Source organism: Mytilus californianus, unplaced genomic scaffold (genome assembly GCF_021869535.1).
Source record: "Mytilus californianus isolate M0D057914Y unplaced genomic scaffold, xbMytCali1.0.p SCAF_31, whole genome shotgun sequence".
Taxonomy (NCBI): domain Eukaryota; kingdom Metazoa; phylum Mollusca; class Bivalvia; order Mytilida; family Mytilidae; genus Mytilus; species Mytilus californianus.
The window spans coordinates 1,484,782-1,499,261 of record NW_026262681.1 but is presented as its reverse complement, the minus strand read 5'-3'; the positions used below and the strand labels follow the sequence as shown (position 1 = coordinate 1,499,261).

The following is a 14,480-nucleotide window of genomic DNA, read 5'->3' as shown; positions in this document are numbered from 1 at the left end:
CCAGGACTGAACAAGACTTTTAAAATGTGAAAAACTATTTTCAGTCCTGAAATGGTTTGGAAGGCTGTTCCATAAAGTAGCGGCAGCAAATTTGAAAGATTTTTTACCGTAACGATTTGACTTTACCTGTGGAACATCCAGAATATTTACATACCTGAAAGAATACTTAGATTTTTTGACACTCACCAAATTTTGTAAGCACACAGGAGCTATATTATTTATAATCTTAAAAGTTTCTAGAGCCATTGTTCTAATCCCTCTAATCTGCAAGGAGGGCACCTTAGCTTTAAGTAAGAGGTCCTCGTAGGGGCTGGTAAAATCCTCATATACAAAACGGAGTACTCTTTCCTGCACCTTTTCTAATTTTTTGGAATTTTTCTCAGTGCAAAAATGCCATGCCAAAGGACAAAAATTAAAATTACTAAGAATAAAGGTATGAAAAATAGTAAGTTTACTAAGTCTATCCAAAACTGAGCCCAAACGTTTTAAAACATTTAATTGCTGTGATGCCCTCCTACAGATGGTCGTCCCCTTGCGTTCTCAAGCAAGTTTCCAATCTTTAAGAGTTTGTATAACGTTGTTTGACAGCCATATTCTTTCCTGGATGCAAATAAAAATATATCAAAGATATTTTCGAAGAACTCTGATATAACTGCTCTGGTAGTATTTCTTCAAATATTTCAGAGGGATTAGGGAAAATTCTTACAGGTCTATGGTTATTATTCAGGAAATAATCACTCTTTTTAATCATTGGTGTAACATGTGCCTCAGGTTAGCTGATCTGAAAAAGAACATGTTTCAATACAGAAATTAATCATGTTTAAGTTAGTGGTAATATGTAGAATTGGTTTAATATTGTTCATTAGTTTCACAGAATGATATTTTGTCCACAACTGTCATGACTGTACTACATATCATTTTCTTAACATCAAAATCATCTATAATTATGAATGGAGTAAACAAACTAGATATTGTTACTTTGTGTTAATCTTTTTATATTTGTATTTTTTTGTGATTTCGCTCCTTCTTAATAAATTACGGATATTCAACCGATAAATTCCGATTCTGATTTATTCTTTTATTCAGTTTACGATTATCTCCCTTGGGTTGTCTGCAAAAAGAGAAATCGGAAATGAATGCTGAATGCGGAAATGTTTGGAAAAGAAGATAACAGCTACACCACACATTATGAATCTTAAAGTTGGCAATTTTTGCGTTATTTGTTTTGCTGTCTTCATTCAAGTAGTACACTGTCATGCAGTTGATCCTGACGTTTTTCGCAACATTGTAAGAATTTTTGTAACAAGATTTTTGTTTACATTCAAAAAAAGAATTCTTTTAACACTTTAAAAATATTGCACATTTGTGGCATAGTAACTTATTTAAGGTGGATCATCACTAGGGTGGGTCTTTTCACCACCGAACACCCAAAAAGACCACTAACCCTTAAGAAAAACAGTAATTTTACACAATAAAACATTAAAATCGATTAAATTACGTAAAATATAATCCTATTGTCATGTTTTTTCACATTTTTATGTGCATTAGGCCATTAGTGATGTTAAAGTTGAGAATCAAAATAAAAAAAAAAACGCTTCCGGATCCGGCAATATTTTTTCCGGATTTACATTGTCTGTATTTCATTGTATCATACAATTATCTTATGGTCTTTACTTTTCAATTACTAGAAATAAATCGTTCAAATAAGTTAAAACATTTTATTTAATGTGAAATTATCACAATAATTATATTTAAAAAATGTTCGACTTGAAAGTGTACTGTTCTGACAACAGCCCTGCAAGACTGTTCTTTTTGGTTCTCTTGTTATCATTTCTGATTAATTTGTGTATATATATATGTATAAACATATTCATCCTCGTTCAGAAGTTAAGTCAAATATATAAATAAAGATGAAAACAATATATTTAGGTGTGTTAGATGGTATTTTAATGTATTCGGTGGTGTTCGGTGGTGAAAAGACCTACCGATCATCACTATTCCTCAGTTGAATTCTCGTATACTTTGCCGAAATGTAGATTTTACCATGACCATGCTTTTTTCAAAAGTATAACCAAAATAATGGGTCACCATGAAATTTTTCAAGCTACAAGTTGAGCATAACTGCCCAATATTTTGCTTAGATTATTGATAAACACTTTTTTGTAAATATAAAGAAATCTATGAGTATGAGCAAGGATTTGCATTGTATAGATAAGTATACAAATCCTTGCTTATATGAGATAGAATTTTGAATTAAAATATGAGAAGATAGGTTTTGTAATAATTATGCTTTAAGAAAATAAATAAATTGTTTTCTTCCTGAAAGAAAAAAAGAAAAATGTCATTATCATTCTGTTATAAAATTTTTACTATAAGAGTTATCTCCCCTTTTATGGCTATGTTCAAAAATTGAATTGAACAAAAACAAATATTTGGAACATTTTTGTATTTGTTAAAAAAGTCTAAATAATGCAATATAAATCACTTATTTTTCTTATTTAAATGAACAGTCTTACATGTGTATACTAATTGCCATCTGTCTCAAAACTTGCAGATTTAGGAAAAATCTAGACCATTTGTGTACTGCTAATTTACAATCCAAGATGGCAGTTTACAGATAATATACCGCTCAATAACAATATGACATCAATCATTTAATAATGTTGCAAGACTACATGTAACTCAAAACAACTATCTGTAAAGTTGATTAAATTCAAAAACTGATTAGTTGGTCATATATATATGTTATGTATATTTTTTTTTAACTTTGATGCAAATATAGACAGAACAAAATAGTGTATAAATGGGAAAAATTACCTCTCTGGATCCATAGAGTGGATATAGAAAGCTGTATTTTGAGGACTGTTTATTTCAGACACAGCTGATCACAAGTAAAGGCTACCCTTGTGAAGATCACACAGTAACCACATCTGATGACTTCATTCTGGGGATACAGAGAATACCACATGGCGTCCATGGTCTAGAAGGGAATGGACCACGGCCTGTAGTGTATTTACAACATGGACTGCTTTGTGACTCTACGTTGTGGGTTACAAATATTGTAAAAGACAGCTTAGGTACTTCCATTTTTTCTTTGTTTCATTTAAGTCATAGCAAAGATCCCTTTTTTCATCCATTTTCATTATAGTGTTACTCATGACTGTCCTTGAGTCTTTCTGTTCTTCTCTCATTCTGTCATTCTGATATCAAACAGTTGTCCAGACTTTGATTTTGAAAGTTTTCGTCTTTGTCATTTCAGACTCTTTATAACCATCAGATTTAAGACATTTTTCTTATGTCATGGACTAGCTTAGCCTTAAGTATACAGTTGTTTAGGTTGGTGGAAGAAAACTCCCTTTTGATTTAAAAACAAAATTTTTTTCTTTTCAAATCATAGGACTGGAAAGGTAAAATTTAAGGCTATTTTTATACACCTAGGGATATCCACCTGCAATTTTTTTCTGCAGGGCTATTTTACTGACTTCTAATTTAATACCTTCTATGATATTTCATTTTATTCTTGCCTCAAATTTAAATTATGCTTAAGAAGGGTGTATCTTAAGCTCACATTTAAATGCTTAAGGTTCAATTTCATTTAATTTATTTAAGTAATCTCAACATATCAATATGAATTGCTCATATACTAGGTAATTTGTATATCTCCTCGTAAAATAAAATGTCACTTTTTAAAATTTTTTTTATTCTTCAACTCATTTGTAGAAATGTTACATATTTTCAGCTTTTCTGCTAGCAGATGCTGGATTTGATGTTTGGTTGGGAAACTCTCGTGGAAACACCTATTCCAGAAGACACAAGACACTATCTCCAAAAAATCCCAAGTTTTGGGATTGGAGGTAAATCAACTGTAGAGTTGTTAAATCATTAAAACTATAAAAGTACAAGTGTTTGTCTCACCTATGACAAGTGTCAAAGAATGCAATACATAGGGACGATAATGACCTCATTTTCATGTTTCTTTGATCCACATTAAGTTTTTGAGATTAGGTCAGTTTTCTGTTACTTTAACTAAAAGGTCAACTATATTTAGGGTGTAGAATCATATTGTATTAATACAGAAATGTTCTTAGTAATAATATATCATTAATTTTGAGTAAAATATTGTGTTCAGGTTTTTGGAGAAATCATTTTTTAAAAGTGAGAAAAAAATGCAAAATTACATCACTTTTTACACGTTCTATGCATTTATAGATCTATTTCACACATTTTTAATTGATAGCATCTCTAGAAAAATAAATGATACATATAGTATTTTTTCAATATTCTGATGTAGTTAAATAAGCTCTAAATGTATACATTGAAATTTCATAAAATCTGAAATACCAACCAATTACATAAACTTCACCTGATTATTGAGTATCAAAGTACAAAAATGAACTGTAAATAATTACAAATGTATACTGCACTTTCACTCAAAAATGAAAAAAAGTTATTAATTTAAAAAATCTTTTCAGTTGGGATGAAATGGCCCAATATGATATTCCAGCAGTGATTGATTACATCATAAATACAACAGGCCAACAACAATTGTATTACATTGGACATTCCCAAGGCACTCTCATTGGTTTCTCAGCATTTTCACAGAATCAACAAGTTGCTAAAAAGGTAAGCAATAAATAAAAAAAAGCAAAAAATCAGTCAAGGAAATGAAGTATAATTATGTAACACCAATTTAATGTACATGTACATCACTGCTCAGAGAAGGAATTTTAACCAGCAGATTTAAGCCTAAAAGTCAACCCTATAATAGATTACTTAGAGCCTTTGGAGACAATCAATATGCTAAATGGCCTTTAAATTTTTAGTTCAGATCTAGCTTTAAGGGTCATGTGAATTATTGCCTCCCGTACGAAATAAGTAGTAGAATTCCACCTATAATCTAGTAGGAATGTAGTAGGAATCTACCTAGAATCTAAGATTCTATATAGAAAGTAGGCGGACATGGAAAATGAACAAAATTCTGACTGGATTTTTTATTTTCTCACTAGCAAAATCCTACCATCTAGCTGGAACTTTAAAAGTCTGTATGGATTTTTTTCTGTTTTGAAAATCTTAATTGGGAATTTGGACAGAAAATATGATTAGATTATTCATTTTCCTACTACAAGATTCCTACCATAATTAATTTATTCCTACTAGAAAATCTTTCTACATGGAATCTTTTTAATTATCTTAAACTGGATTCCTGTTTGCTAATGACACAAATTTTGCTGTGTTAAATGCAACCAAGTTCCAGTTCAGATATTCAAAAGTTGGAGGGTAGAAGATTGAAAAGTTGTGTTGGAACACAATGCTGCAAGGGTCAAACAACTACTATATTGAAATATGAGAAAATATGGCTCATGCAGATTGAAGGTAATTTTTATACTTTTAAGATGAAATTTTTTATCTGTTTGCCAATATATTTAGTAATCAGTTAATTCAACAATAGTGCATAATTTTACTCATTAATTGTTCATAACTCTTTAATTTCATCTAATAAACATTTTTGCCCATCTACATATATAACACAATTTCTAGCTTGAATATATCACAGCTTCCTCATGTACATTTCAAAGGTCAACTTTTTTTAAATGAATATATTCCATGCATTTCCTTTGTTCTTTGTTGTTGAGATTCAAACTTAAATGATTGACCCAGTTGTGTATTTGTGAATATACACTTACATTTTGTATATTTTTAGATTTCTCCTAGAAAATGTTTTTTTCAATGTGGAATTTTGAAAAATTCCTACCAGGTTTTCTAGTAGGAATTTTATTTTCCCGCCAAATTATTCTTGCTAATTTAAATATTCCTGGTAGGAATATACAATATTCCTACTAAGAAATTCCTGCTAATTTAAATTTTTCGGCTATTTTCTGTGTGGATTCCTAATACTGTCTGACTAGAATATCACTCTTTTCTGATAGGAATTCAATGCAATATTCCTACTATATTCCGTGTAGATTCTGTGTGGAATATTTCATACAGGATTAATTTCACTTAGTGTCATCAGTAAACTTTTCACAAAAATATGAAACTTGTTTCCCAAATTTAGACAAACTTGATATGATTGATTTATGGAAGGTCTTTTACAAATAATCCATATTTGCTTCTAATTAGATGAAAAACTTTCACCTAGTGGCTATCTTTGAGTCTGATGTGCTAGTGTAAAAAAAATCACCACTAAAAGTACTAAGGGAAAAGTTTTGTTATTTTAAGGTATTGAGGATTGGAAGACATTTTATAAAAGATCTTTTTTTTAATTTATTGATATTGAATTGCTGTCAAACAAGGTGGCACTTGTAGCACATACCAGTAGTTCCCAATCTTATGTAAAATCACATTTTCATCCTGTCTAAATCTTTTCAGCAATATTGTGTCTAGGTAGCTTCCATCTTGCCTGGATCTATTATAAAATAATACTGTAAATTCATAAATTTATGCGATGTTTTTATCATTGGGCAAAATTCCAACAGGATATGTTTTGCAAAAAATAGAAAATAGCATTGTTTGCAGCGTTTCTTGAAATTATAATAACTAAAATCACTTTTTTGTCCATTGTTTAATAAAGGCAATACTAAATGCTTGCAAAAGTTTCTGAATTTACAGTATTTATTTTTTTTTCAGGTGAAGCTATTTATTGCATTAGCACCAGTAGCATATTTAGGACATACCAAAACTCCACTGAAGATACTGGCTCATTGGCCTGAACAGGTAGGAAAATAAGTTTAATACAAATAATTTTATTTGAATACTTGACATTCAAGACTTAAATTTACAAATTGTTTTGTAGACTTATGCCTTTAACAGTAAAATAATTCTTTGAAAAAGAAGCAGAAGATACCACAGGGCCATTTTTAACTCACAAGGTGATGAGAAACTGACAAGGCCTTGCTTGGCAAAAGACGACAGACAACTAATAATAACATATCACAAAAAACTGCATAGAAAACTCAAGGCTGAGCAACACTTTCCCCCATCAAAAAATGGTGGTGATCTCAGGTGTTCCAGAGGAGTAAGCAGATCCTGCCCCACTAGTGAAACCTGTCATGTTGCTCATGTTAAGCACAAATTCAGTTATAAATAATATTTCATTCAAAATTCTTATCTTAAGTAGTTAGATGTGCTGCCATACCTGAATAGTACACAATTGAAACCATCTTGTGCATGGCCATATTTTAAAAACAAACTGTTATTTTATAGGTGTACTTTGAAGTATTTGGAGACAAGGATTTTCTGCCTTCTAATTGGTTCTTCAAGTTGATGGCTTTAACAGCTTGTAAAGACAAATTGACCCTACCAATCTGTACCAATGTATTATTTCTTCTCTGTGGTTATGATAACAAAAATCTAAATCAGGTATAGATACTAAAATTCGACATGAATAACTAAGGTTTCATTACATTTTGGTAGGTAGGTCTTTAATACATGTATAATGTTTCTGGTATTATGCTTTTTAAACACAAGAAAAAGACCAGACCAGATGAGTATTGATCTAAATAAAATGCTTGGAAGATTAAGCTGTCTATGTCCCACTGCTGTTTTTAGCTCATCTGGCTAAAGGTCAATATGAGCCTTTGCTAACATTTGGCAACTGGCTTTCTTAAATTTTTTCAAAGATCTTTTCTCCCCAAACCACTGAATCATTATAATGAATTTCATATGAGTGTTCCTTAGGGTGTCTATATTATAGTTTGTTGATTTTATTTTGATTCATCAACCAGCATGGCCATACACTTAAATATAGAAAATAGGGTAAAATGCAAATAATTGTCTTATATTTATTTAAAACCATAATAGGTACAGACTGAAACCATTATTGACCCTTTACAGGAGATATGGCCTGTAAATGTCTATTTTTATCAAACTGAATTTAACACTTTTGCCTATAATCCTAAAAACCTCAATAGATAGACAGAACTGTAAACAACAATAATGATCAGTAAGTTGAACTTTTAGTGTTTTGGGATATTATCTTCAAACCATTGAAATAATAAATAGAGAAAAACTGTAAACAGCCAATTAGATTTACAAGCAAATTGCCATGAATGACTGCCTAAGGGAGAGCCATTTTGGAAGGATGGAGGGGTGTAAATAATTTGTTTATCTTGATTTCTTATGTCCATATTTGGTATTTTCACCAATTGAGTGATTAAGGGTCCTTGAAACATAGTTTTTAAAAACATGCATGACAATTTTGAATAAGAAATTGAAATATGTGTATATTGTTACATTGTCATTGTTGTGTAACTTTTCAGTCCAGACTACCAGTATATGTAAGCCATAGTCCTGCAGGAACATCTGTCAAAAATATGATACATTATTCACAGGTATGAGTAAAGTGTTTCAATGACTGTCTCATTTAAAAAGGTGACTAAAGCATTTCAATGACTGTCTCATAAAGAAATAAACTTTGCATTATTACTGCTTAAGGTGCTTGTTAAGTGCAACTCATCAATTATACTAAATACATTTGTAGAATAGCCCCTTTTCTCTGTATATTACTTGGTCAGTGTTGTCTGAAAATTACAAATTTACTATTGGTTTAGTTATTCTTTTTAAACTCTGGTCATATCTCAAACTTCACAGTGTTGGTTTTTTTTTAACTTGATGTTTAGAGCAATTTGAGCAAAATTTGAAGACTGAAGTCGTATTATATTTTCATGTCAACTTAGCCTAGTGTTTGTATATCAAATGGATTGTTCATCCTTAATAAATATTATATATAAACATATTTCAGGCAATAAAGTCAGGAAAGTACCAGAAGTATGATTATGGCACTGGTGGAAACAAACAGCACTATGGGCAGGTAAGAGAAGTAAAGCTTTGTTCTACAAACGTCAACTTTCTCAACTCTTGAATGAAAATCACTTTGCCGTGATTAATTTCACGATTTTCAAATTTACTGGATATAGTTATGTAAGGAAAGATCCAAGTTTTACATATTCACACTATTTATTTTTGTACTCCGAAAATAAATCGCCTGTTGAAAATTAGTTAGTTTTTCGGTATTTTCTTTTTTTATCATTGTTTATAAAATTTAAAATGTATTTCTTGAATAAAATATTATTAATATTGTTTAAGGCAACACCACCTCAGTATAATGTGAGTAACATGAGGACACCTGTAGTTTTGTATTCAGCAGTGAACGATTGGTTGGCTGATCCAAAGGTAAAAATTATTCTATCACTTTGGTTACATGTACAGATGCATATACTGCCCTTTCTCCATGTAGTAAAGAACATAATTTACTGAGTTTCACTCTCTTTCTCTTTCTCAAAGTTTTGGTTTTATAGATTCTCATACATGTAATTGAAGACATTACATTGCTTTCCAATCAGAAATAAAATATCAGTATTTTCATAATATGGTAATCATTGCAGAGACAAATAAATCCACTTCTGAATTCAAATGTGGGAAATCATACCATTTGGGACGGAGCTTCCTGAAAAATTAATCTTCATTTGTATTTGGTAGTTTCATTTTCATAGCTGCACAATAATATTGGAAATGGGTCATTCTGTTTAATTAACTACCAATGCAGCGAAAAAAAACGCTGCATGAAAGAATGGAAAAGGAGATTACTCAGACATGCTAAATGTGAAATAAAAAAGAGCAAAAACATTTAAACAACAAGAATATGTCTCCATACGATTAAGATGTAAAAACAGATTGTCATTGGCAGGGACCAGAAAACATAATGCCCCCTACAATCGCATAATCAACTATTTACCAGCTGCAGAATTTTGTATACTTGCTCTTTTGTAATACTGTAAATTCAGAAACTATTGCTTCCATTATAATTGCGATTTTTGAAGAATTCACCAAAATGCAGGTTTAATTATTGCGATTTCAGAAAAATATTCATACAGATTATAAATCAGATATCAGAATGCGAGTTCTTTATATTGCGATACTCATTCAATCCCATAAATAAAAACCTGGCAATAATTTCTGAATTTACAGTATAATAAGCAGGACAATACACCTTATGATCAGTATGTCCAGAACTTGATTTTTGTTTTTCTCTAATTTTTCAGGATGTGTCATACTTGAAATCTCAACTACACACCAGATACAATAGTACAGAAATTCCAAAGTGGAATCATTTGGACTTTGCTTGGGGGATTGATGCTGGAAAAATACTTTATAGTCAACTCATACAAATTCTGAAAAATTAATAGTTTGATTTCAGCAGAGATTTGTTACATGTCTCATAATTTTAAAAAAGTCAGTAAAAGAAAGCAGTATGTTTTATGTATGTAGGGTTACCCATGTCAGTATTTGTGACATTCTAAAATCAAACAGTTGATTGAGACTTTTTTATCAATATGTCTGTAGATATTGATTTGATTTTTGGTGTATTTGTGTATAATTATAACTTACAGATTGCTTTTGCATTTGTATATTGTTGAGATTTTTTTTGTGGACTTACCGGTTCTAACAATGAAAATTTCATGAAAACTGTACTTGTTGAGACTTTTTTGTAATACCTGGAGATCTGTAGCTCATTTTCAATACATCAGCGTGTAATGGTGACTTACAGATTGCATCCACATTTCTCTCTGGTTGACAGACTATTTTTTCAGAGTAACACCATTTTGACTTAGAAAATTCAATGAAAAATATACTTGTCAGAACTTTTTATTGTAATGTCTGCAGATCTGGAGCTGATTTTTGGTACATTAGTGTATACTGTATATTGATGACTTATGTATGGAGTTTGCCTTTTGCTCCAAATGACTTGTCTTTTCACAATGAGGCTGCAGGTGGCCATCTGGTCAAATCTTTGTTTCATACCTAGTCTTTCATATGTCTGTTTTGTAATTGTGTAAGCATTTCATAGATAATGTGTATTGAATGATATTGAAAATATTATATACAAGATGATGCTTATTTTGTTCGATTTTTAAAGTAGAAATGGCCTTTTTATGAAGAGACTTATACCAAATACAGTTTTTTATTTTATTTTCAACTTGCTAACTTTTGAATTACTTACCTTTTTATGTTTATTTTTGTATAAAAAAAGCATTTACTGTATATTATTGTAATGAGAATTTTTCATGTTTATTTTTGTGTGGAATTCTTGCCTAATGATTTTTATTGATGTATGTAGTTCTTTTACTTGTTATTGTTGATTTGATATGTACTTTTTGATTTTTTTTTCAATTGAATTGGATCTCATTATTGTTATATTATACCCCCAATCCAGGAGTGTAGGCTATATTGCATTTACAATCGCCTGTCCTATGGTCTGTTCTACTGGTACTTCTAAATAATATGACTTCATATTTGGTCAGCAGCTTGACCGTGATTAGTTGTAATGAGAGAGGACTGTCAGATACCGATATCCTAGTTATTTTTAATACTTTGAATTATGATTGGGTATGCCTATAAGCATGACAATGTGTAAAGCCAAATATTGTCCCACCAGACAATATTTCATGACTTTGTATCATGAAATTTTGTCCCTATCTGAAATAATGTCCAGAGAAGGACCAATTTCCATATGAAATGTTGTCCATATACCGACAATATTTCATAGATGAATAGTATGAAATTTTGTTTTATTAAAGGGAGGCTATCCAAAGTTGTATATTGAGACAATATGTCATAGATGGATTCTCATGAAAGTTTGTCTCATGAAAGGGAGGTTATAGACATTTAATACTTTGGATAATGATATCATTTAAGTGTTTTATTTGATTAATAATAACAAACAAACCTCCTTAATTAATTTTTGCTGCAATTTATGGTCATACACATACTTTTCATGAAAAATATTTTAAAAAAAATCCAGAAACACTAACAATTTCATGGCAGAAGACATTATTAGATTAAAAAATATTTTCAGGGACAGTATTTCACAGTGTTAAATTTCATGGACAAGGACACTATTTCATAATGAAATATTGTCCTTGGCAGTATTTCTTTATGAAATAGTGTCCACAGACAATATTTTATATGAAATTTTGTCCGTCGGACAATATTTCATCGGGGACATTATTTTATGTTACAATTGCATGTATCATTATTTGACATACATTTATATGGAGCTTCTAATAAATTAGGAAGGTATTTTTATACTCCCTGTAAAGATGCTGTATTATGGTATACTATTGTTGGTTCCTCTATCCTTTTGAGCACATCTCATGATAAAACGAGTATGCAAGTCTTAAACTGCCTTTGATTTTGACAAGTTTTTTTTTTTAATTGGCATTCCATTGTTATTGGACTTTAATTAAGAACTAAGCATTATTGGGGTGTACATTCTTTAGATCCTATCCCATGCTGGGCAATTTATTGATATATACTGAGATTTACAAAATGATATTTATGTGTGTGTATTACCATACTTATAAGAAAGATATGTAGTGTGTGGTGTATGAATTTGTTATACCTAAATTCTAAACAAAGAGAAATAACAATTCACAATATTGTCTACATATGTTTCTTTGCTTATCTCAATGCAAATTGAATGCATTTTTACCCCCTTTTTGATTCATATCTGGTGAAAACTCAAGTTTGCTGTCACTGAATAACATACAAAATTTTGACAATGTTTAAGTAATTAAAGTCAGCTCCCTTTCAACTTTGAAAATTTTCAGATTAGTTATTTCCGAGTTATAGGACTTTAACCTTAAAGAATTAGGCAATTTCTCCCGTCTCATTATAATTGCAGTATGCTTTCACAAATCCTCATAAAACTTTACACAGTTATGTTAGTTCAATAACATGAATTACATTTACACACAACTCACACTGATTTATAGACAAGTATAGCATGTTTATAACCTTAATAAAAAGAAGAGTTTATTTTCAGTTCATAATTTTCTTGTAATTTTTAGAGGTCTCCCTTATACACAGAACAAATTAAAATTTGTATTTGATTGGGATTAATTATTTTTCAGTGCCTTTTATATGCAGTGATTTTCTATATAGATTTGAATGCTACCTATAATTATCACATAAATGAATAGCAGTTCTATAACATAATTTTTTAATGCAATACACCTTATCACTATTTAGTCCAATCCAGATAAGTTGTGAAATAACACAACTTTTTCAATATGTCACAAACCAGTTGAAGCTATCTGGGGCCCTGTTTAAACAATGTATTGTGCATAAAACTTTTCAAAGATTCAAGTTTAATCATCTTAAACACTTCAAGCTGAGAATTTTTATGACTTTAATTTGTAATTAAAAAAAATTGGATCATAATCTGTTAAAATTTCAAAATGTTCACTTTCAAAACTTTTTCCTCCTTCAGCTCATTACTGATTCCCTTTGATTTTGCATCACTTGACACAAACAGGAAGTTGTCTAAATGACTGTTTTTTTTTCAGGATTGGACTAAATAGCGATAAGGTGTATTGATGAAGTTTCACCCATGTATACTTAGCTTTTGAAAATCATGTTTTTTTATTGTTTAATTTTTTTACTAACAAACTAACAATGATTATACTTGTACATGTTTTTTCTGCATTGAAAATAAATTTTTTACTGCAAAATTTTGTAAATATATTTGTTCTTAGTTCTTAATATTTCCAACAAAGGATTAAAAAGAATATGCGTCCATACCCCTCTTGTACTATCACATGTACATGTTCAGTAACCCATTAAATTTTTCTCAAACCCTTAATTTGGCAAATTGATTGAACAGTTCACTTAATAATGAATATGTGTAATGAGTTTGAGGTTGATACGACCACAAACTACATTAAACCAAAACTGAGCCCACGAAATCTGAGTCAAAGTCCTAATTTGGCATATATATTAAACAGTTCACTTCATAATGAATATGTGCATTAAGTTTCAAGTTGAAGTGACTACAAACTACCTTAAACCAAACCTTTAACCTGATACTGGACAGACAGACAGACACAGATGGGAATACATAATGCTCCTCTACTATCATAGGCAGGGCATTAAATATATATGTAAGATTGAGAACTTTTCTTTAAGCTTGTTTCAAATTTGGAAATATACTGAATACTATAAAATTGAGAATGGAAACGGGGAATGTGTCAAATGAGACAACAACCTAACCAAAGAGCAGAAAACAGCCCAAGGCCACCAATGGGTCTTCAACCCAGCGAGAAAATCCTGCAACCGTAGGCGGGCTTTAGCTGGCCTCTAAACAATAATGTATACTAGTTCAGCGAAGGAGAGGGTTAAATTCTTACAAAACTGGTTCCATCCTCTAAGATTTGCTCTTTCCAACTAGTTTTGTATGAATCTAGAAGGTCCAGCATTTTTTATATCCTTGCTCCAAAAGTTTGGGTATACTGGTTTATGTCTGTCTGTCCCATATGGTTTTGGTCACATTTTTCTTGGGAACTACAAATCAGACCTTCCTGAAATTTGGTATCAAGCTTCAGGTGGGCAGGCTTTACACATTCTATGTGTGCCTGTCCCAAGTCAAGAGCCTGAAATTGAGTGGTTGTTGTTTTTTGCTGTTTCTCATATTTGTTTTTCAT

The 14,480-nt window shown here is 30.7% G+C and overlaps 1 protein-coding gene across 1 annotated transcript; it reads left to right on the top strand.

Annotated features, from left to right (window-relative positions):
• The first annotated feature begins 1,089 nt into the window (after positions 1-1,089).
• On the top strand, positions 1,090-13,520 carry LOC127736480 (lysosomal acid lipase/cholesteryl ester hydrolase-like). Its single transcript, XM_052247029.1, has 10 exons — positions 1,090-1,287; positions 2,876-3,077; positions 3,740-3,854; positions 4,473-4,623; positions 6,628-6,714; positions 7,204-7,359; positions 8,259-8,330; positions 8,741-8,809; positions 9,085-9,171; positions 10,041-13,520. The coding sequence occupies exons 1-10, from the start codon at positions 1,144-1,146 to the stop codon at positions 10,179-10,181; spliced, it is 1,224 nt and encodes a 407-aa protein (XP_052102989.1). The 5' UTR covers positions 1,090-1,143; the 3' UTR covers positions 10,182-13,520.
• The last annotated feature ends 960 nt before the right edge of the window (positions 13,521-14,480 follow it).